This window comes from Colletotrichum spaethianum (genome assembly GCF_022836535.1).
Source record: "Colletotrichum spaethianum MAFF 239500 DNA, contig14, whole genome shotgun sequence".
NCBI classification, from domain to species: Eukaryota; Fungi; Ascomycota; class Sordariomycetes; order Glomerellales; family Glomerellaceae; genus Colletotrichum; species Colletotrichum spaethianum.
This window is the reverse complement of record NW_026054784.1, coordinates 63,593-85,155: the sequence shown is the minus strand read 5'-3', so window position 1 is coordinate 85,155 and position 21,563 is coordinate 63,593. Positions and strand designations below refer to the sequence as shown.

At 53.9% G+C, this 21,563-nt stretch overlaps 7 protein-coding genes across 7 annotated transcripts; 4 read left to right on the top strand and 3 right to left on the bottom strand.

The window, feature by feature from the left end:
* Window positions 1-2,463: 2,463 nt before the first annotated feature.
* Window positions 2,464-3,603, bottom strand: ColSpa_06044 (ribosome-interacting GTPase 1; the record flags this gene model as incomplete). Its single annotated transcript, XM_049272256.1, has 1 exon — window positions 2,464-3,603. One exon carries the CDS (start codon window positions 3,601-3,603, stop codon window positions 2,464-2,466), a length of 1,140 nt encoding a protein of 379 aa, XP_049128213.1.
* A 5,527-nt stretch (window positions 3,604-9,130) lies between these two features.
* ColSpa_06043 (uncharacterized protein) lies at window positions 9,131-9,753 on the top strand (the record flags this gene model as incomplete). The annotated part of the gene is made up of 2 exons (XM_049272255.1): window positions 9,131-9,150; window positions 9,237-9,753. 2 exons carry the CDS (start codon window positions 9,131-9,133, stop codon window positions 9,751-9,753), a joined length of 537 nt encoding a protein of 178 aa, XP_049128212.1.
* A 1,433-nt stretch (window positions 9,754-11,186) lies between these two features.
* Window positions 11,187-12,309, top strand: ColSpa_06042 (uncharacterized protein; the record flags this gene model as incomplete). The annotated part of the gene is made up of 4 exons (XM_049272254.1): window positions 11,187-11,520; window positions 11,775-11,848; window positions 11,909-12,110; window positions 12,263-12,309. The coding sequence occupies 4 exons, from the start codon at window positions 11,187-11,189 to the stop codon at window positions 12,307-12,309; spliced, it is 657 nt and encodes a 218-aa protein (XP_049128211.1).
* Window positions 12,310-12,957: 648 nt separating this feature from the next.
* Window positions 12,958-13,803, top strand: ColSpa_06041 (uncharacterized protein; the record flags this gene model as incomplete). Its single annotated transcript, XM_049272253.1, is given in 3 exon segments — window positions 12,958-13,078; window positions 13,257-13,575; window positions 13,590-13,803. 3 exon segments carry the CDS (start codon window positions 12,958-12,960, stop codon window positions 13,801-13,803), a joined length of 654 nt encoding a protein of 217 aa, XP_049128210.1.
* Window positions 13,804-14,142: 339 nt separating this feature from the next.
* ColSpa_06040 (uncharacterized protein) lies at window positions 14,143-15,819 on the bottom strand (the record flags this gene model as incomplete). Its single annotated transcript, XM_049272252.1, has 1 exon — window positions 14,143-15,819. One exon carries the CDS (start codon window positions 15,817-15,819, stop codon window positions 14,143-14,145), a length of 1,677 nt encoding a protein of 558 aa, XP_049128209.1.
* Window positions 15,820-18,351: 2,532 nt separating this feature from the next.
* On the top strand, window positions 18,352-19,868 carry ColSpa_06039 (uncharacterized protein; the record flags this gene model as incomplete). The annotated part of the gene is made up of 2 exons (XM_049272251.1): window positions 18,352-19,382; window positions 19,451-19,868. The coding sequence occupies 2 exons, from the start codon at window positions 18,352-18,354 to the stop codon at window positions 19,866-19,868; spliced, it is 1,449 nt and encodes a 482-aa protein (XP_049128208.1).
* Window positions 19,869-20,201: 333 nt separating this feature from the next.
* On the bottom strand, window positions 20,202-21,194 carry ColSpa_06038 (putative carboxymethylenebutenolidase; the record flags this gene model as incomplete). Its single annotated transcript, XM_049272250.1, has 1 exon — window positions 20,202-21,194. One exon carries the CDS (start codon window positions 21,192-21,194, stop codon window positions 20,202-20,204), a length of 993 nt encoding a protein of 330 aa, XP_049128207.1.
* Window positions 21,195-21,563: the final 369 nt, after the last annotated feature.

Genomic DNA, 21,563 nt, shown 5'->3' with positions numbered 1-21,563 from the left:
ATCCGATTTATATGTGTATGTGAGGTTACATCAAACTAGAATTGAAGTATCCTGAGAATAGCAACATTTTCAATCCTCGTTTTAGATCATGGTGGCCCCATACTGTATCACTGCTAGTCATGATGCAGAATAAATCTGATAAGTGGCGAATAAAATGCAAATGTTCTTAGGAGAACGTCTTGAGTCACTTTCGACCAAGGTTTTGCTCGATCATTTCATCGGTTCATTCGAATTACCTATTGATCTCAAGCTGTACTGATGATAACGTATTCAACAAAAGTCATACAGGTGTCCCTGCAGCTACCACACCGCGGCCAAAACCTATTCAACAAAACCTTACCATCTTACCTGCAGCACTACTTGTACAACTATTAAAAAGAAGCGATACTATGACATCAAAAATCCATTATATGCTCGCTCTTCGATTTTTATGATCTCTGTACGCCCTTGTAGAGCATTGAACACTCTCTTCATGTTCTCAACACTCTTAGAAGTCAAACCTAACTCGCTCAAGTTGTAAAACACAACTAATTTTGAGCACATTATCGCAGCCTTAAAGTTATACATAACTGAAGTAGAGTGTACCTGGCGACTCTCCAATGTTTCAACAGCTTTGAACGGCTACGAGGACTCTGAATCGTTTATATCACAGTCGTAGCATGATTATTTACAATTTCTTTCTCGGCCGTTGCCGCTTATCATAGTAGCATAACTCCTAGACGATTGAATCTAGCTCAGGGACACGGAAAGATTGCAATTGAATCCTGTTTGAACTATTGTGTGGCATGTAACCCCTGTTGAATACTCATTTGCCGGATCCATACTATTACTTATAAACCAAGTCTTTGCAACAAGGATTTGCTGCACATTGTCGCATTCCGGATCTCCATCCTTTTTCAAGCTGGAGCGTGAGCCTCCTGTAAAGCCCCTTGGCCCCTTTCCTTCTGGAGCGGCTTTGGGTGAAACGTTACACACTCATAATCAGCAGTCAACTCAATGGCCCACTAAGAAGCATCTGTGACTACAGTTGGATGTTTCATTACGATCCCAGGCGGCATATCACCGCGAAGAAGCCAGTATAGATTCGCCAATCGCCACCGCCTTGTCTATCGCTTGGTTTTAGAGCGTTCATGACTCAGAACAACATAAGACTGCTTGCCTAAGACATAGGTGATAAGGCATTTGCAGTCATGAGCAAAAGAGTTGATACCTACGGCACAAGCCGGAACCGACTTTCTGCACCATTTCTGTGGGTTTGATCAACGCGTGCCAAGGGCTGATCATCAGTTGGCTTGAGACAAACAATTGCATCTTCACTGTATAACATATGTGGCAATTCTTTGTGCGCATTCTGTTGCATAAACTATATCGAAGCTTATGTCTGCTGATCTACCGTTTGAAAAACAAGGGATGATTGTTCAACCTAGTTTTAGGCTCGAATATGCATCTTGCAGAGCCTTGTAGCCCACAGAGTAAAGTACTATTGCCACCAAGTGTATAGACTAACAGCATGAAAACAACCACGGGCTTCGCAAAGCCAGGACTAAACTGTTTGACATTCAGAGCTTCACGTAATGGACAGCGGAAATGACGATGCGTCACATCAGGTCAATTGCGTGCCAAGCCACATACATAGCCATTTCGTCAAATAATCTGAGTAGAACATGCTTAATGACAACCAAGCTTTGAACTTGAGAGCAATAGCTTTGCCGAGCTCCGGTGGCTTGCGCTAAAAATGACCAGATGGTTGAAGCTCAGCGTCTGGATTCTCGGCCATAAGTATTCGGCGGCCGAGACAACCGGCTCCAGCACGCAAACAGCAGACATCGAAGCTTTTCCAGCTGCTGAGTAAACACAATGTAAACCTATGAGGCGAATGCTGGAAGAAAAGCTCCAGACCGTCGTCGAGTGCCTTCAGCTGTTTAGTGCCATGACGTTCGACGACGCAAACGCACTCTGGTCTCAGCTGCTTGCAGCTTTCTGCAACCCTTCCGAATCTGAATAGTAAGTTCAAAGAAATCGCTAAGAGGAGCCAACAGTCGGGTAAGATAGGCGCACAGGCTAGCGGCAATCTAGATCTCCCGAATGTGAGACATCCAGAGACTTCGCTGCATTTGTCTCGGATAGAGAAACTAGGGACCGGGCCGTCGACGAGGCGAACAGACCGAAAGATATAAAATCATTAACATGTCTGTTTGCCTTGGGAAAGAGGAAATCTATCAGCACCATCCGCATTGCTTGAGCACCGGAGAAGTAACGGGACCATCACTTCGAAGGCTTGCATCCCAAATCAAGCACTCTGGCCTAAGTTTCACACACCTTGGTCAGCAGCCTCAATCAACCGCCCAAAATGCGCTCACAAGGCATTGTCGTGGCCCTGGCCTCAGTGACGGCAACCACTGCGCTGACAATTCCGCTTCTGAACCAACCCATCGTGCTTCTCAACAGCACGTCAGTTGTGTTTCAGCCTATTACGATTTCACCCCCGCCAATAGGATTTCCAGCAGTCGTTATCCCGGCTCTATCGGTTCCCTCGATTTCTCTCCCAGCCATCTCGATTCCGTCTATCTCTGTCCCGTCTCGGGCGACGGCGTCTACTACGAAGGCCTCTTCGGCTGCCTCCTCAAACTCAGTCCAGTCTAACGCCCTTCCGTCTCTATCGCTTCCGTCTATATCGGTACCATCGATTGCGCTGCCATCGCTCTCGGTACCATCTGTGTCGGTTCCTTCAATCGCACTGCCGACTCTCTCACTGCCGTCTCTCTCACTGCCGTCCCTTTCGGTCCCATCTGTGGCACTTCCGGCTCTCTCGGTACCATCTTTGTCGGCTCCTTCAATCGCACTGCCGTCTCTCTCACTGCCGTCCCTTTCAGTACCATCAATTGCGCTGCCGTCGCTCTCGGTACCATCTGTGTCGGTTCCTTCAATCGCACTGCCGTCCCTTTCGGTCCCGTCTCTCTCACTGCCGTCCCTTTCGGTACCATCGATTGCGCTGCCGTCGCTCTCTATTCCGTCTCTCTCGCTGCCATCCCTTTCGGTCCCATCTGTGGCACTTCCGGCTCTCTCGGTACCATCTGTGTCGGCTCCTTCAATCGCACTGCCGACTCTCTCACTGCCGACTCTCTCACTGCCGTCTCTCTCACTGCCGTCCCTCTCAGTACCATCGATTGCCCTTCCGGCTCTATCGATCCCATCTGTGGCAGCGCCGTCTCTCTCGGCCCCGTCTATTGCGGTCCCGTCTCTCTCACTGCCGTCTCTCTCGCTGCCATCCCTTTCGGTCCCATCTGTGGCACTTCCGTCCCTTTCGGTACCATCGATTGCGCTGCCGTCGCTCTCTATTCCGTCTCTCTCGCTGCCATCCCTTTCGGTCCCCTCGATTGCTCTTCCGGCACTCTCGGTACCATCTGTGTCAGCTCCTTCAATCGCACTGCCGACTCTCTCACTACCGTCTCTCTCCCTGCCGTCCCTCTCAGTACCATCGATTGCCCTTCCGGCTCTCTCACTCCCGTCTCTCTCGGTACCATCAATTGCGCTGCCGTCCCTCTCGATCCCGTCTGTGGCAGCTCCGTCTGTTGCTATTCCATCTCTCTCGCTTCCGTCCATCGCACTGCCATCTCTTTCGATCCCATCCGTGGCTGCTCCTTCAATTGCAATCCCGTCTTTGGCGGTTCCTTCTAACATACTTCAATCCCTCCAGCTTCCCTCTCTCTCAGTCCCTTCAATTGCCATCCCCTCGGTCAACATTCCTTCGCTTAGCCTTCCTTCAATCCCAATCCCATCCCTCTCTGTCCCAGCTCTCTCGATCCCTTCTGTAGCGGCTCCATCTATTGCACTTCCCTCTCTCTCGCTCCCATCCATTGCAATTCCCTCCCTCTCAATCCCTTCCGTTACCCTTCCGTCCCTTGCCCTGCCATCTTTTGCGGTTCCTTCTAACATACTTCAACCCCCCTCAGTGCCATCTGGGACAGTTCCTTCTGATGCGGCACCGCCTGTTTTGATCCCCTCTGGGGCGGTTCCATCTCTTGCACTTCCCTCGCTCTCACTCCCATCGATCGCCCTGCCATCTCTTTCAATCCCCTCTGTGGCGGTCCCGTCACTCTCGGTTCCGTCTATTGCACTTCCGGCTCTATCGATCCCATCTATCGCATTGCCATCTCTTTCGATCCCGTCCGTGGCAGTGCCGTCTTTCTCAGTCCCGTCTCTAGCGGTGCCATCAATTGGACTGCCGTCTCTCTCGGTTCCGTCTGTGGCGCTGCCATCTCTTTCGGTCCCGTCCGTGGCGCTTCCGTCTATTGCGGTTCCTTCTAACATACTTCAATCCCTTTCTATCCCATCGATTGCGCTGCCGTCTCTCTCAATTCCGTCCGTGGACCTGCCATCTCTTTCAATCCCCTCTGTGGCAGCCCCGTCTTTCTCGGCCCCGTCCATCGCACTCCCAGCTCTATCGATCCCGTCTATTGCGCTACCGTCACTCTCGATCCCCTCTGTGGCAGCGCCGTCTCTCTCGGCCCCAGCCCTGTCGATCCCGTCCATCGCACTGCCATCTCTTTCGATCCCCTCTGTGGCAGTGCCGTCTCTCTCGGTCCCGTCCCTGTCGGTCCCATCGATTGCGCTGCCGTCTCTCTCACTCCCATCTGTGGCACTCCCGTCTCTGGCAGTTCCTTCTAACATACTCCAATCCCTCTCTGTCCCATCGGTTGCACTGCCGTCACTGTCGATTCCGTCTGTGGCGCTGCCCTCTGTCTCGGTCCCGTCTATTTCACTTCCGGCTCTGTCGATCCCCTCTGTGGGAGTCCCGTCACTCTCGATTCCGTCTGTGGCCCTGCCATCTCTATCGATCCCGTCTATTGCGGTTCCGTCTCTCTCAGTTCCATCTGTGGCGCTGCCGTCTTTCGCAGTTCCTTCTAACATACTGCAATCCCTCTCTGTCCCATCGGTTGCACTGCCGTCACTGTCGATTCCGTCTGTGGCGCTGCCCTCTGTCTCGGTCCCGTCTATTTCACTTCCGGCTCTGTCGATCCCCTCTGTGGGAGTCCCGTCACTCTCGATTCCGTCTGTGGCCCTGCCATCTCTATCGATCCCGTCTATTGCGGTTCCGTCTCTCTCAGTTCCATCTGTGGCGCTGCCGTCTTTCGCAGTTCCTTCTAACATACTGCAATCCCTCTCGATTCCGTCTGTAGCACTGCCCTCTGTCTCGGTTCCGTCGATCGCACTGCCGTCTCTCTCAATTCCGGCTCTCTCGATCCCCTCTGTGGCAGTTCCTTCAATTGCACTGCCATCGCTTTCGATCCCATCGGTAGCGGTTCCGTCCATTGCGCTTCCATCCCTCTCACTTCCACCCCTGGCGATTCCTTCTAACATATTTCAACTTCCCTCGGGACAATCTGGAGCAGCTCCTTCTGGATCTTCTGGACCGCGTCCGTCAAACGGGTTTCCGTCTCTCGCGATCCCACCTCTGGCGATCCCGTCTATTGGACTACCGTCTCTTTCGATCCCGTCAGTGGCAGTTCCTTCGATCACATTGCCAGCCCTCTCGGTTCCATCTTTGGCGATCCCGTCTATTACACTGCCGTCCTTCGCGGTTCCTTCTAACATTCTCCAATCCCTCTCAATCCCGTCCATCGCACTGCCGTCTCTTTCGATCCCGACTCTCTCGATCCCATCCGTGGCGGTTCCTTCAGTTGGAATTCCTTCTATTGCTATCCCGTCTTTGGCAGTTCCTTCCAACATACTCCAATCTGTGTCAATCCCGTCGGTAGCAGTTCCATCGATTGCAATTCCCTCGGTCCCGTCACTCTCGCTCCCGGCCCTGTCGATCCCATCCGTAGCAGTTCCTTCAATCACGCTGCCGGCTTTCTCGATCCCATCACTCTCAATCCCGTCTATCGCACTGCCATCTCTCTCACTCCCGGATCTCTCGATCCCATCAGTGGCAGTTCCATCGGTTGCAGTTCCCTCAATCGATACTCCTTCAGTCCCGTCACTCTCGCTGCCGGCCCTATCGATACCGTCTTTGGCGGTCCCATCTATCGCACTGCCGTCTCTCTCGGTCCCATCACTCTCGATCCCGTCCCTGGCGGTTCCCTCTGACATTCTTCAATCTCTTTCGATCCCCTCTGTGGCGATCCCGTCGGTTACACTCCCGGCCCTGTCGATCCCATCGGTAGCGGTCCCGTCTGTTGCCCTTCCGTCTCTTTCGCTCCCGGATCTCTCGCTCCCGTCCCTGGCGATTCCCTCCAACATACTTCAATCCCTTTCAATCCCATCTGTGGCGATCCCATCAGTTACACTCCCGGCCCTGTCAATTCCATCCGTGGCACTTCCATCTGTTGCGATTCCATCTATCTCGGTCCCATCTATCGGCCTTCCGGATCTCTCACTCCCGTCTCTCTCAGTACCATCTCTGGCGATCCCGTCACTCTCGCTCCCGCCTTTCTCAATCCCGTCTCTGGCGGTTCCTTCTAACGTACTTCAACCCCCCTCGGTACCATCTGAAGCGCTCCCCTCGAATGGATTCCCATCTCTCGCGATCCCGTCGCTCTCACTCCCGGCTCTGTCGATCCCGTCCGTGGCAGTTCCTTCAGTTGCACTGCCATCGCTCTCGGTTCCGTCTGTTGCCCTTCCGGCTCTTTCGATTCCGTCCGTAGCAGTCCCGTCCATCGCACTGCCGACTCTCGCGATCCCATCTCTTTCGTTCCCAGCCTTGTCGGTCCCATCCGTCGCAGTTCCGTCTATTGCGATTCCGTCTCTCTCATTCCCGGCTCTTTCAATCCCCTCCGTGGCACTGCCGTCCTTCGCCGTTCCTTCTAACATACTCCAATCCATCTCGATCCCGTCTCTTGCGATTCCGTCCCTCTCACTCCCGGCTCTGTCGATCCCGTCTGTGGCGGTCCCATCCATCGCGCTTCCGACTCTGCCGTCACTCTCACTCCCGGCCCTGTCGATCCCGTCTTTGGCGGTCCCATCCAATGTACTCCAGCCCCCCTCGGTACCGTCTGGAGCGCTTCCCTCAAATGGATTCCCATCTCTCGCGATTCCGTCCCTCTCACTCCCGGCTCTGTCGATCCCGTCTGTGGCGATCCCGTCTATCGCGCTTCCGACTCTGCCGTCACTCTCACTCCCGGCTCTGTCGATCCCGTCCGTGGCAGTTCCTTCAGTTGCACTGCCATCGCTCTCGGTTCCGTCTGTTGCCCTTCCGGCTCTTTCGGTTCCGTCCGTGGCGGTCCCGTCTATCGCAATTCCAACTCCCGCGATCCCATCACTCTCGGTCCCGGCCCTGTCGGTCCCGTCCTTGGCACTGCCGTCCTTCGCGGTTCCTTCTAACGTTCTCCAATCTCTTTCAATCCCGTCCATCGCACTGCCGTCTCTTTCGATCCCGGCTCTCTCGATCCCATCCGTGGCACTCCCTTCAATTGCGCTGCCTTCACTCTCAGTTCCGTCTGTGGCGGTCCCGTCCATCGCACTTCCGACTCTTTCGATCCCATCCGTGGCACTGCCGTCTTTGGCAGTTCCATCTAATGTACTCCAATCCCTCTCTATTCCGTCCGTAGCGATCCCGTCTATCGCGCTTCCGACACTGCCGTCACTCTCACTCCCGGCTCTGTCGATCCCATCCGTGGCACTCCCTTCAATTGCGCTGCCTTCACTTTCGGCTCCGTCTATCGGCCTTCCGGATCTCTCACTCCCGTCTCTCTCAGTACCATCTCTGGCGATCCCGTCACTCTCGCTCCCGCCTTTCTCAATCCCATCTCTGGCGGTTCCTTCTAATGTACTCCAGCCCCCCTCGGTACCGTCTGGAGCGCTTCCCTCAAATGGATTCCCATCTCTTGCGATCCCGTCCCTCTCACTCCCGGCTCTGTCAATCCCGTCTGTGGCGATCCCGTCTATCGCGCTTCCGACTCTGCCGTCACTCTCACTCCCGGCTCTGTCGATCCCATCCGTGGCACTCCCTTCAATTGCACTGCCTTCACTTTCGGCTCCGTCTATTGCCCTTCCGGCTCTCTCGATTCCGTCTGTGGCGATCCCGTCCATCGCGCTTCCGACTCTGCCGTCACTCTCACTCCCGGCCCTGTCGATCCCGTCTTTGGCGGTCCCATCCAATGTACTCCAGCCCCCTCGGTGCCATCTGGAGTGGTTCCCTCAAACGGATTCCCATCTCTTGCGATCCCATCTCTCTCGGTCCCAGCGTTTTCTATCCCATCTGTAGCGGTCCCGTCCATTGCACTGCCCTCTCTTTCGATCCCGGCGCTCTCGATCCCATCCGTGGCACTCCCTTCAATCGCGCTTCCGACTCTTTCGGTTCCGTCCGTGGCACTGCCCGAAATCAGCATTCCTCCAGTGTCGATCCCGTCTATCGCCATTCCTTCAATCCCTTCAATCAACGTCCCATCGCTTTCTCTTCCATCGCTGGCGGTTCCTTCAATTAATATCCCTTCTATTGCTCTCCCGTCTGTGGCGGTTCCTTCCAACATTCTTCAGTCTCTCTCGATCCCCTCTGTGGCGATTCCTACGCTTCCATCGATTGCTATTCCTTCAATCAGGATTCCCTCGGTCTCTCTGCCCGGAGCTCCCTCAATCACGGCACCCGCGGTGCCCTCAGTCAAGATTCCCTCACTTTCTATCCCATCGCTAGCGGTTCCTTCTAATATCCTTCAATCTCTTTCGCTCCCGTCTGTAGCGATTCCTACACTTCCATCGATTGCTATTCCCTCAGTCAAGATTCCCTCGCTTTCTATTCCATCGCTGGCGGTTCCTTCCAACATTCTTCAATCTCTCTCGATCCCCTCTGTGGCGATCCCTACGCTTCAATCAATTGTTATTCCTTCAATCAGGATTCCCTCGGTCTCTCTGCCCGGAGCTCCCTCAATCACGGCACCCGCGGTGCCCTCAGTCAAGATTCCCTCACTTTCTATCCCATCGCTAGCGGTTCCTTCTAATATCCTTCAATCTCTTTCGCTCCCGTCTGTAGCGGTTCCTACGCTTCCTTCCGTGGCGCTTCCATCAATCAAGGTTCCCTCAGTGGCGATTCCGTCAGTCGCCATCCCGTCCCTCAGCGTCCCCTCTGTGGCGGTTCCTACGATTCCCGCGATCACCATCCCCCAGATTTCCATCGGTCCCGACTCGCTTCCGAATGTCTACATTTCCGGAACCGTAACACGCATTGGTGGCATCCCGACCCTGACGGGTCTGCCCTCGCCTACTGGTACCTCGGCCGCACTCTCCCCGCTCCTGAGCAGCCTTGGCAGCATCAGCACAGCGTTGACGACGATCAACAACAACATCAACAAGGTTATCACGCCCAACATCAACATCCTCGACTTGTCAGTGCTCACTCAGATCGGCTCCATTGTCGCCAGCCTTGGCGTCGGTGGTCCTCTGTATCCCGCCATCAACAACGCCTTGGCCCAGGCTCAGAAGTTGGGCACCACTCTCTCGCCTGCCGATTCTACCCTCCTCATCCAGAGGCTTAACAACGAGGTCGTCCAGAGCTACGGTGCGCTCCTGCAGGCACTCGACACCAGAAAGTCACAGCTTGGCCAGGTTCCCACCAACGGTCTCTTGGCTGGTCTGGTGGGCGCCACCAACCTTCTCCGAGGGATTTTCAACAACCTGAACTTGAGTCTGACGAGGCAATTGGCTCTCAACCAAGCGCTGGTCAAGGTGCTTGACCCTACCCTCCAGGCGCCGGGCAAGGCGGTCACCGATGCGATACAGAATTTGCTGAAGATCAGCCTCGACCTCTACTCGGTTTAGAAGCAACACAATGCAGGTTTCATAGGTTATTACAACGATTCCCCACCAGGAAAAGGGGGGGGGGGTTGGGTTTAAAGAAACGTAGGAAATTGGCCAAGACTGAAAGATACTACGGCCACATTAGAAAAAGCAAATAGGCAGCACACCAGCCTAATGATTAATACCTAATAATAAAAATGATTCTTTTTCCATCAATAACAACTCTCTGCACATGCCCTCCTCAGCCTGTGCCATGTCACTGTATTCGTGCTTGGTGTGAGTCAGTGCATGACGAGGCAAGGTTACTCACGGATATGAGAAGCCGTTAGCCGCTTTTAGGAGCCTAACAGTGACACACAACAGCGAGAAAAGCCACAGGCTGCTACGGCTCCATTCGTGTGGACATTGAAGGCCAATAATAGGGGTTCACCCTGTCTATTCGTCCACCTCGTGTCTTGCAGGATCCTAAGAGCACTCAGCCAGGCATACTGTAGGTATCTAGTAACTGCCGGTCGCATTCAAACCACGCCGACCTTAGTTCCACCAAATTCGCCGGAATGATCCCCGGGTCGGTGGGTGAAGAGGGGCGCCAAGGCTTGTCGACTTGTGGATCGGATCAGCCTACGGCATGGTCTCTGAGACGCCTCGTCCCCATAGTGCAAAGCGTTCCAGATTCGACCCCATGGCCCCAAACCGCCCGAACCCCTAGAAGCCGAACTCCCATCAGGTATCGGTATCATGACGAGGCTTGACGAGAACGAAGGACTCGGGACCCATTGGCTCTGGTGATGGTGATGGTGATGGTGATGGTTCCCGGCTCCGACTCCAAATCTCGTCATGCTCACGGCCAGCAATGCCGACTCTGGATTCATCATGACTTGTGGATGCACCATGACTCAAATTGGCGTTCTTCAACGAACTTAGCCCCCTTTTCCCCGTCCTTTGCACCGCACCGCACAGCAGAGTGTTGTGCAAAAGCCTCTGTAGCTCATCCCAACGTGCGTTTCAAACGCGCCCCGCCTGTGCTCAATACCACAGACGATGTGAAACCCGCCAACTTAAGACGTATCAGAGACTCTGTTTGGCCGCGTAGGGATGACGGCGACAGGGATCGTCGCCACATGGCCCATGTACAGTTTCCGCTTCCGGTAGGCGGCCGTCTACTTGTCGCAGGTCCAAGTGTCCCCCTTGCGATCGAGTCTGAAGATGCCATCCATCACCTTTGGCTTGTGGGGGTTTGTCGAGAGGCGTGTGCGTATGTGCCGTCGAGGAGACGAACCCGATTTCACCCTCTCACCGGCGAACAAAACCAGGACGGTCCCAGATCGTGCTTTTCTCCTGCATCCATTTTGACTTTGGCGATCGTGAAGTGTACGATTCTAAACCTCAGATTTTCCCAACTAGCATCTCTCCGCTTCGGAGCTTTATTGGACCTTATATTATTGAGTTCTACGATGCCGCCTCCTAAGAATACGCATTACTCGACTGTCGCGCACAATGACCAGTACGATGACTCGACGACAGAAGTCGACGAGTCCCTCATGGGCGACGAGAAGCAGTGGCACTCGATCGACCTGAGCGGGAAGCAGAACAACAATTGCGATACCTGGAAACGCGTCAAGGGGACGCTGCGGAGGTACCGATGGCTCATCGACACGCTGCTGCTCCTCACCAATATTGGGCTGTCGCTGGGCCTGTCGTTGCTCATGTACTACCAATTCGAAGACGCAAAGTTTCCCGCCAGCGTACGGCAGATTGGCGGTGATTTCAGTGGCGCCGGGCCGCAGTGTAAGTTGGATCGTCAAAAAATTGATTCGGGCCGGAGACCGTGTGCGGGTTTGCTGACGATCGGTGACAGTTCCGATCAAGATCCAAAAGTTTGATGCCGACTACAAATATGTGCCGCCGAATGCGACAGAGTTTCTCTCCAATACCACGCTGGATGCTTGGCGATCTCTACTACCCGGTACAAACCAACCCGTCCCGCAACCGTCTTTTCGACAGGGAAAAAAGGCCGTTCGTTGCTAATCAAGTTTCTGCAGCCGGCGCGGGATGGAAGTCTGAAGCCGACGGGCCGTTCTTCACCACCACCATGACGCACCAGCTTCACTGCATAGTGAGTGTTTTCGTCTGTTTTCTACCGTTTAGCGTCGGGGTTCTAACAAATGGGCCGCAGTACATGATGGGAATGATCTACTCGGGCCTTACCACCAACAAGGTCGATAAGCTCACCGCCGACTACAACACCCACTTCTTCCACTGCATAGACTATCTAAGACAAGCCGTCATGTGCTCGGCGGACTTGGCGCTCGAGCCGCATCTCTCCACAGACGCCGACGACAACGGCCCCGGCGACGGCAGCTGGAACGGCATGCACGGTGAGATGTCTCGCAGACCCCGGCAACGCAGCGTGTACTAATCAACGTTTCCCGTGTAGTTTGCAAAGACTACAGCCAAGTAATTAAATACATAGACCGTAAGTAACGACTCCAAGGCTCTGCAATCGGCACGAATGCTAACAGTCCACCAGGCCAAATCACCGAAGGAGTTCGCACCGTTTTGCCGATTGACGATTAAACGTACATCGGTCCCGTTAGAATCGTCTTTTTTTAGCGTTCATGTATCATGATAGAATATGAAAAATGTCTCATTCCTCACCTGGACTTTGTTTCCTCTCAGCGACGGGATACTATCCTCGGGCCAAGCCAACAAAAACGCCATTTGTTCCACAGAGCTAACCACCAACAGACCGCGCAGCAGCTGAGGCAAAATGTGCCAATTACGGCCAGCAAACATCACACACCAAGACGCGATGGTCCTCGCCAAGCCTGCACCCGATCCCTGAATCTGCGCCGACCTCATATAACACGATCCTCCGTCCTCGATGCGATTGGGCTGCGCCGCACAAGGAACCCGCCGACCCGCCTCGGCGGCTAACGACCCGATGCACTTGTCGCGCCGGTCTCCATGCAAACGCGAAAATCACCACCCCCCCCCCCCCCCGAAAGGAACAGAATCCCACGGCAGCAAATTGGTTGGGCAAAAAGGACCTGGGTTGTGAAACGTAACAGACGTCTGCCTCTTCTACAGCCTGACATAAACCTCGCTCTGATGCCGTCCACACCGCCTCTCCTTTCACTCCTTCTCCCCCTTTCGCATCTCGCACCCCGCGCCCGCGGCCGAAGTGAACCACTCGCAATTTCTGCGCCCAGCAGTACCGTCAAGATGCGCCTCCTCTGCGCCCTCGTGACATGCCTCCTCCTCACACTCCGCGGCGCACGCGCCGAGAACCGCTTCCGCCGCCCGCCGGGTCCCGGCCCCGCCGGCGACTTCCGGGATAACCCTCGTACGCCCTCGGGAGCCAGCTGGACCTCCAATGGGAGACGGACTTTGAGTCGATCGATCTGCTTATATGGCAAGAGGCGGACTACAGCTCGGAGCCGACATACGCCACCATCGTCTGTGAGTTGAATCCATGGCCCGCACCTTGACTCCCCGCTGATGCAAATCCCCCCTTTTCTCAGCAAAAACAAGGTCGCTAGGCATGCTCTGGACCGTCAGCTACAACGGCTTTCCCTCGCATTTCGACGCGACAAAGAGCCCCGTCTACTTCATCCAGATGTTCAAGTCGGGCGATACCGTGGGCAACATCACATCGCACTACTTCAACATCACCGAATCCGCAGCCGCCTCCGCGTCTTCGACATCGGCCACGGCCTCGTCGACTTCCAGTGTATCGGTCGGGTCTACGGCGAGTGCAAGCCCGAGCGCGTCCTCGGCTGCGGAGTCCACGGACAAGGGCGTCTCGACTGGAGCTGTCGCTGGCATCGCGGTCGGCGCGGCGTTGGGGGGATTAGCCGTTGCCGGGTTGGCGGGGTGGATCTTCTGGAGACGCTGGCGGAAGAGGAACGCGGATGGCTCTCGGGGGCGCACGAGGCCGTGGGCTCGGACGAGAAGGAGTATTATAGCGGGCCGGTGGACAGCCAGGCTCGCTATGAGGTGGATGGTGGGCCGGCATTGTTTGAAATGCCGGGGGAGATTCAGGTTGGGCATAATCGAAACACGCCGTGAGGGACTCCAACGGGTGTTCCTCACTAACGAGTTAGAGAGATGGATGTGTTTCTTAGACCGATCCTTTTTACAGTGAGGTTCGCGTGGTAAAAAGTGATTCGACTTGTCAAAGGACAATACGGCAGCCCACCTCATGGCCTTGCAACGCGACGTTGTTGGGCCGCGAGGGGGCGGATGCCCATGAAATTAGCATAAGCTGACATGGCTGAGAGAATCTGTCCCATCTTTCCCCCTTGAGTCGAATGAATACTGGACAACCGAGAAGGCAGCCAAAAGAAGACAGACTCCAAGCCCGGTATTTTGATACAGTAACACCCGTAATGTCTGTTTAATAGTAACTTAAATCTCAGAACCCAGTCTCCGGAGTGGAATCATGCTTCCCATCTCTTCCAAAGAAACATCCTCTAGAGATGCGTCCGTCCACTGCCCTGAATTCTTTACCTGCTTTGAACGCGCCTTCCAGCTTATCAACCGCAACAGCTCCTCCAGGTTTTCGGCAGCATATTGCTGCGGGTGCTGTTCGCCAAGCAACGTCTCTCCCGTTCTGCCCCCTCCAGGCTGGAGCTTTAGCGTAAAGCTCATCGAAAACTGGTACAAGAGAAGGATGAGGCTTAATACCGGTGGTATGAGCAACAGGAGTATCTCCGAGTTATCGCTCCCTAGCCGCGTGATCTTAACAGTAACCCGTGCCGGCCCCCCTTTCTCCCTGAATGCGTCGGCGCTCACGCTACCGTTCATGGGAATTCGAGACACTGCCATCGCCGCTGAGACCCCCAGGACGTCCTCAAGCGCGTTTCTGCTGTTGTTAAACGCATACGGTGGCCCGCGATTGGTGCCGGCTAGGCCAAGGAGGGTCTGCATGTAACCATCAAGAGATTGCCGCTCATTAAGGAAGTAATCGCTCGCAGTGAGAACCGTTGCGAGCCGGACGGTGCTAGTACTTGGCGAGACTGGCGTACAGATTTCTCCGCCTGATACATAGTAGGCCACGTTGAATTCTTTTCCTTTGCCCTGTCCAATAGCTTGTGTGTCCAGTGTTACCATCCTGTATTCGAAAACGTCGGTTGGATCTACGGAACACGTTACGGCGTATGTGGAACTGCCACCGAGTCCGGCCTCAACGTCCGGGTCGTTGACTGCCTGTGCAATGTACGAGGCAAAAGGGGTGTCTCCTGCAGGGTCTGTATATCCACCTATAACAATATTTGTAGCAAACTGGGCTTTATAATTCCTGAAACTCGCGCTAGCCATGCCGCTGTCTCTAGAGAAGTTTCTGGAATACCCCGATATTGACGCACTTTGCGAGCCATCTTCAAGCGTTAGAACAAACTCGCTGTGAGTTTTGACAGTAATGCTGCCGCCCTTTTCGCACCGGACTGGATTAGTCCTCATGACGGGAACGCATTGTTCCGTTTTGATGAGTGAAACACTGTACTTGTTAGAAACCGCCTTGATCGCCGTTCCGTTGAGAATAGAAATTGGTGTCCCCATGGCCGTTGGGGCAACAGCTGTCCCAGCATCTATGTAGGCGTAGTGTTCGGGATCCACTGTGTTGATTTGGGGGGCCAGAATCAAGGCCTTGGTTGATGGGCAGTAGGCGCTGCTTATATCCGAATAGATGGTAGTGCCATTAGGAAAGGGCCAGAAGTACCGCTTGAAATCCACGCGTGTTGAGTTTGGGTAAAATCCGACACATGGATGATTCTCTGCTGAGATGTAAGGCATAACTTTTCCATCTGGTATCTCGGGGGAAAATGGTACAATGACTGTTGTCGTCGTCGGGGTTAAGGAGGACACAATCGAGGTGGTAATGAGTCCGCAGATTAAGAACTGCAGCTCGATTCGGTAGCTCTTGATTTTTTCACCCAAAGAACCAACCCGCATGATGCCTCGCCACTGATTGTTGAGCACACCAATATGGCTGAGCTTTTCTCCGGAAGAATCGCGGCCGAGTTCCCTCAGGGGGGCTTCCAAGCTTCGGATTAGACCGTGCTGTAGACGGCCACTGACGAACATCGTGAAGAGTGTCGCACTGGCAGTAATGGCAATTGTCAGATATCGTAGGTCATCTGGGGCCATTGGTCCAGATTCAGTGAGTAAGGGGGATGTGAAATGAACCGCAATCAACAGAATGATGATACCGAGCAGACCGACCAAGGCCACCACATCCGCGAGGATCTGGTGTTTCCGAGGTGCCATCTGATTTGATTACTCTGATTCAGATGCAACGATGAAAGAACAATGAAAGACATTCCATACTGCTGAACATGACGTCTGCATTAGTTATAAAAAGGTCGAATCACTGTTGCCCCGAAACCCAAAAGGATTCCTTGTTGCATATGATAAGGGTTGGTCAGGTGGAGAAAAGTCCGCACAAGCTGCAGGCTGTGGACTATTGATACATCTAGCCTTTAAGCTGCATAAGGCATACAGACATCACGCAGACCCTTTCTAATCGGACTGGGGTCTGTCAAGCAAACAGGAATATGTATTGAGACAAGGCACTCTCCGTGACAGTATTGCAAGCCGGCCGAAATGTTACAGGACTGTACAACGGTCCTAGACACGTGGATATGCAACTAGCTATGGCGACTACTATGAGTCTTCTAAGATGAGAAATAGAGGGGAAGACTAGGAATCTTCGCCGTGTTTCTGGCTTGATCAGAGCCATGCCACACTGACTACCAAATTGTCGGCAGCCTGGTTTCCATGGTGGGCCTAGTCAGGGTTGTCCCGCAGGCAGCACGTTGCGCGTTCCTGGGTGCGATGTTCGGGCAAGGCCTGATACAGACTCACCACATTACACTGTGGCCGCAAAAGCCGGAGGTGGGGGGAGAAAAGGGACTTACTGCATCCTGAGAGGTGTGGATCTATGAAGACTTTGCTCAGCTTCATGCCTGTTGTCAGCCGATAACGTGGCAGCAGCAATCAGGGGTAGGTTGGTCTATTGACCGCGGGGCAAAAGAATATCTAGCATATGCTTGGAACGATGTGGGTGTTTTGGACATGTTGGGCGGACATACGCAGAAAGTCTGTCTGTTTATAGCTCGGCGCCACAGGGAATAAGACTACCTGCAAGGTTGGAATACATGCGGAGCAATTATAAACAAAGATAGAGTAATTAGCATTGTAAAAAGGAGAATAAGGTTCTCGCCTTCAAGGAGGTTCGAAGTGGAGAGGCTACAAATGCCTACTGAGTTGAATCTGAGATGCGCTTGGACACCATGCCAGGCTATCACGACTGTACGTTTCGTTGGTTCAGAACAGAAGGGCTTCGCAGCCGCAAATGGGCGGATGAAGCAAGTTCAGGTTGATGCCCAGGCTTGTAAGCTACAACCACTGCAGGTCTCATTGGTCTAGAACAAGAGGACTTCGCATGATTCGAGCTGATTCCCCAGTGACCTCAGGCTTGCCCGATGACGCGCGCCAGCCTTGTTGCGACACTGCCATTATACCCACCCTTTGCATTTTTAACGTCTTTTTGGAGCCGGTGGCATACCACACGTACCAAGCAAGAGCGTCTGTGTTCATCAAGGGGGGCTCGACCCGTTGTTCTGATGTCCTAACTCAGCAGGGGTCAAGAATTGATCTCCACCTCCATGCATACAGCCCTCGGCGGCTAGGCAGGCTGTCTCTCACATCAGCATATGTAAGACTGAATTTTGAGATGGTGCCCTTCGCCTCGGTCTACATCGTGCGTAAAGCCGCAAGGCTGCAGGCCGCAACGGAAGAGTTTTGATGATTGCAGGAACATCTTGACCGTGACTGTACCCCCTTCATAGAGGCTGGTCCTAGACAAACAACCATTCCGCAGTACGTCTGGTAGGCAACAATCCCCATACCGGACCTGGGAAGCCGAAAATGGAAGCGATCCCGACAATTCTGGACTAAGACGGTCTAGGGCCATGGACCGAACTTGCAGATTTAAAGTGCCAAGGAAATGCACCTTATCTCGGCCACATATTATCCTTAACCCACTCTGTTCAACTTTCGACCTGGCGTGATTTTGCCCCAGTCGATTATACAGTTATACGCTGACGAAGCCAAAGCCTGAGTGAATCATGCCTAAGACTTTCTATCCATGAGGAAACCCAAGGAGAACAAGGGGTTCGACAGTATGACAAGTATATACATCTGCAGGTGCTACCTATACTTTCCTTCGAAATCGCCTCTTGAGTGGCTAAATTCATACGCTAGAATGTACAACTAAACAAATGCTCTGAACAGGTTCACAAGTACCTCTGGATACAAGAATATCTCTGTTTGTATACCCATAATTAGGAATATCCTACTGCCCATCTCGGACCCGCGTACAAGCGCTAATAAAATGGCCCCACGTGGTGTCGCTTGTGGTGGGCAAGCTTTTCAGGGCAGCATGTTGCTGACTTCTTGTTCTTTGCTGCTGTCTCCATCAGGGAACAACAACTTGCGACAGTCGCTCCGAACTTCAGGACAATACGTTTAATATCCGCCCGTACTCGTCCCAACATCACAAGCAGCAAACCCCACAGTAGCCATCTCACCACGCTGTATCCAGTAACGGTGGCGATGTCAGTACCTCGAATGCTCCCATTGACAGCGCTCCGCCCAAGACAGCTACTACCGGCCCTTTGCATTGTGCTCACAGTCTGCCTCCTCTTCTTCTTCTTCCAACGCGAGTCCGAATACACCGTTGTTGCCAGTGTCGTCAATGACAGCAATGCCATCAACAGTACCAACGCCGACAAAGGCACACCCCCAGCTATCGAAACCACGGAGCCGGTGCTAACGGAGCCGGTGCTAACGGAGCCGGCATTAACGGAGCCGGCACCGATGAAGCCGAAGTACAAACCGCAGCCGACATGGATCCCTCCGCCCGTCAAAGATCCTTTCCCCCTCCTCTCGCTGACGAACCCGCCACCGGTCCCGTCATGGAATCAGCCCAAGAACCCCAACATCTACCACGTGTACGGCTTGCCCGTCGCACCGCCGCTGCTCATCGGCTTCACGCGCAGCTGGCCAATGCTGCTGCAGACAGTTGTAGGGTACATTACAGCTGGGTGGCCGGCGGAGCAGATCTTCGTAGTGGAGAACACTGGCGTGCACGATGCGAATGCCAGAGGACGGCTATCGCTACAGAACCCTTTTTACCTGAACTATACACAACTAGAAATGCTGAACGTTACCATCGTGCGTACGCCTGTGCTGCTAAGCTTTGCACAGCTCCAAAACTACTTTGTTTCTGTGGCAAAGGAAAAGTTGTGGCCGTACTACTTCTGGAGCCACATGGACTCATTCGTGCTATCGTACGAAGAAGGAATGGAGGGGATCTCGGGCCCGGTTGGTACCCCTGAATATCAGACGATTTACGATCTCGCTATAAAGGAGCTGAACTATACGATACACTCCAACCAAAAGTGGGGAGCAAGGTTCTTTGCGTACGATCACTTTACTTTAGTGAATCCTAGCGCCTATGATGAAGTTGGTGGGTTCGATACTTTTATCCCGTACTACATGACGGACTGCGACATGCATTGGAGGCTTGAAGAGGCAGGCTGGAGCATTAAAGAGGCAAAGGCGGGCATTGTTGAGGATGTCGCGTCAGTCCTGGACGACTTGCGAGTATTATATCGGGAAAACGACGTACCTGAAGGACTTGGCTTCACAGACCCAAATCCACCGCCGCCGAATGCCCCCCCGAGGAGACCGAAAAACGCAGTGTCCGTCAGCTCAGCACGGGTGGAACCACCACCAGCGCAGATAACAAGGCCTCGGACTCTGCGAAAGAGACGATGACCGTCGCCGAAGCTCTTAAGTCTTTTAAGAAGCTTTATCAAATCAGCCACGATATGTTGCTTCACAAACAAGGAGATCGTGGGCGGAACACGTGGCAACTGGGGCAGAGGGGAGGAGACCCCCGCGAGCCATATTACTACGACGCTCTTGGGTTCCAGGTTGGAATAGATGTCATGACAGAAGCCGGGAGAGAAGCGTTCCGCAGAAAATGGGGGCACCAGGGATGTGATTTTGGAGCAGCTGGCCTCAAACCTGGCGATGCTTGGAAAGTCGAAAAGGACTGGGAGTAATGGTTCAACCGATGCCAGAGATTCGGGTATTGAGGAATTGATTCTAACGTACTAATAGTGGTCGCTACAAAGCCTTGCAACAGTATTCATAAAAATAGTAGCGTGTGAAATAGCCATATCTGTATATTTAGACGAAGTTGTGCTGGTTGCTGAGCCAGTGCGTCCTAGGTAAGCTCCCTGAAATCATATTCAGAGCCAGATAACATCCCCTTCGTCTCTCACTGTAGATTCGCCATCTTCATCAGCCTACGCCACATAACGGGACAAAGCAGATGAAGCACTTACACAACATCCACACGGATAAGTCACCCTCACACACTCGTCCCACCGGCCTCACTCCAACCAAGCCTTCAGCAGTCCGCTAAGCCCGTCCTTCATCCACCCATCGTCGATCTTCGCATTATGATCGAACCCATGCTCCCCCTCTCTCACCTCCAGCCGGAACTCCAACTCCGGATCTAACTCCCTCACAACCTCCCCAAACTTCACATTACCTTTCGCAGGCACCACGCTGTCCTGCTCGCCCTGCCAAACAAATACCCCGCCCCTTGGGAACCGAGCCCCGTCCCTGAGCCTCTCCAGCGGGAACAGGTGCCGCTTCTCGAGAGGAAACAGCTTGGAAAAGACACCGTACTGAATGGCGGCAAGCATCAACGTGCCTCTCTCCAGCCGCGGGTCCTCCGAGATGATGGCGGGAAGCTCGCCCTTGCGCATCTTGTCGTAGTGCTCGTCCACCACGGCCCGCGGCAGCGTGAACCCGAGCGTCGGCCCCGCGGGGCCCTTCATGAAGTGCTCGTCCGCGATGTCGATGCACGGGTACGCGGCCGTCACCGCCCGGATCTTGTCAGCGTGCGATAGGCCCGCCATGATACTGAGATAGCCGCCCGCGGAGTCGCCGGCGGCCAGGATCCGTCCCGTGTCGACCTTCACCTGACCGCTGGTCTCCTTCTCCACGAAGGCCGGCAACTCGCGTTGCACCCACGTCCAGTGGTCCTCGATGTCCTCCAGTAACTCGTCTATAGACGCCTCCGGCACGAGGCGGTAGTTTGGTGTGACAATCACGGCATTGTGGCGCGCCGCGAGCTCCATGTGCCATGGCTGGAAGAAGCCCGGGTACAGGCTCGAAGCGGCGATGAAACCGCCACCGTGGTAGCGGAGGATCACGGGGCATGACTTGGTGGTCGCTGGCGGGGAAGAGGAGGTTAGGTGTTTGGGGATCAGAACATCGGTCTTGATGGGGTTGTCTGTCACGATCTTGTATGTGGTTGTCAGGATAGTGAAGTCGGCGAACCGAGAGAAGTCGCCCGGGTCTGGGAGGGAGGCCATGATTTCTGAAGAAGACTGAGACGGGTTGACTTGGTGAACGATGAGTTTGTTGTGTTGAATGAGCCTGAGCGGTTGACTTTTATAGACTGGTACTTAGACTCCAATGGGTCATGGAGTGTTGAGTTTCCTATGTCTCCATATGTTTCTCAGATTTATTGATTACGGAACACTGGGACGGCCTTTCACTTAGTAATTGGCCGACCCGCCCGGAATCAATATGGTCATATTCTCCGCATATATCCCCGTCTTCAAACCCCCGAGACTCCGTTAACATGCGACGACTTGCTGTAGTGCACATCCGAAAGCTTGCAGTAGCTTAAGCGCTGCGCCTTAGAACCCGACTGTTTAAGCTCGGGGTCTAAGCGGGGT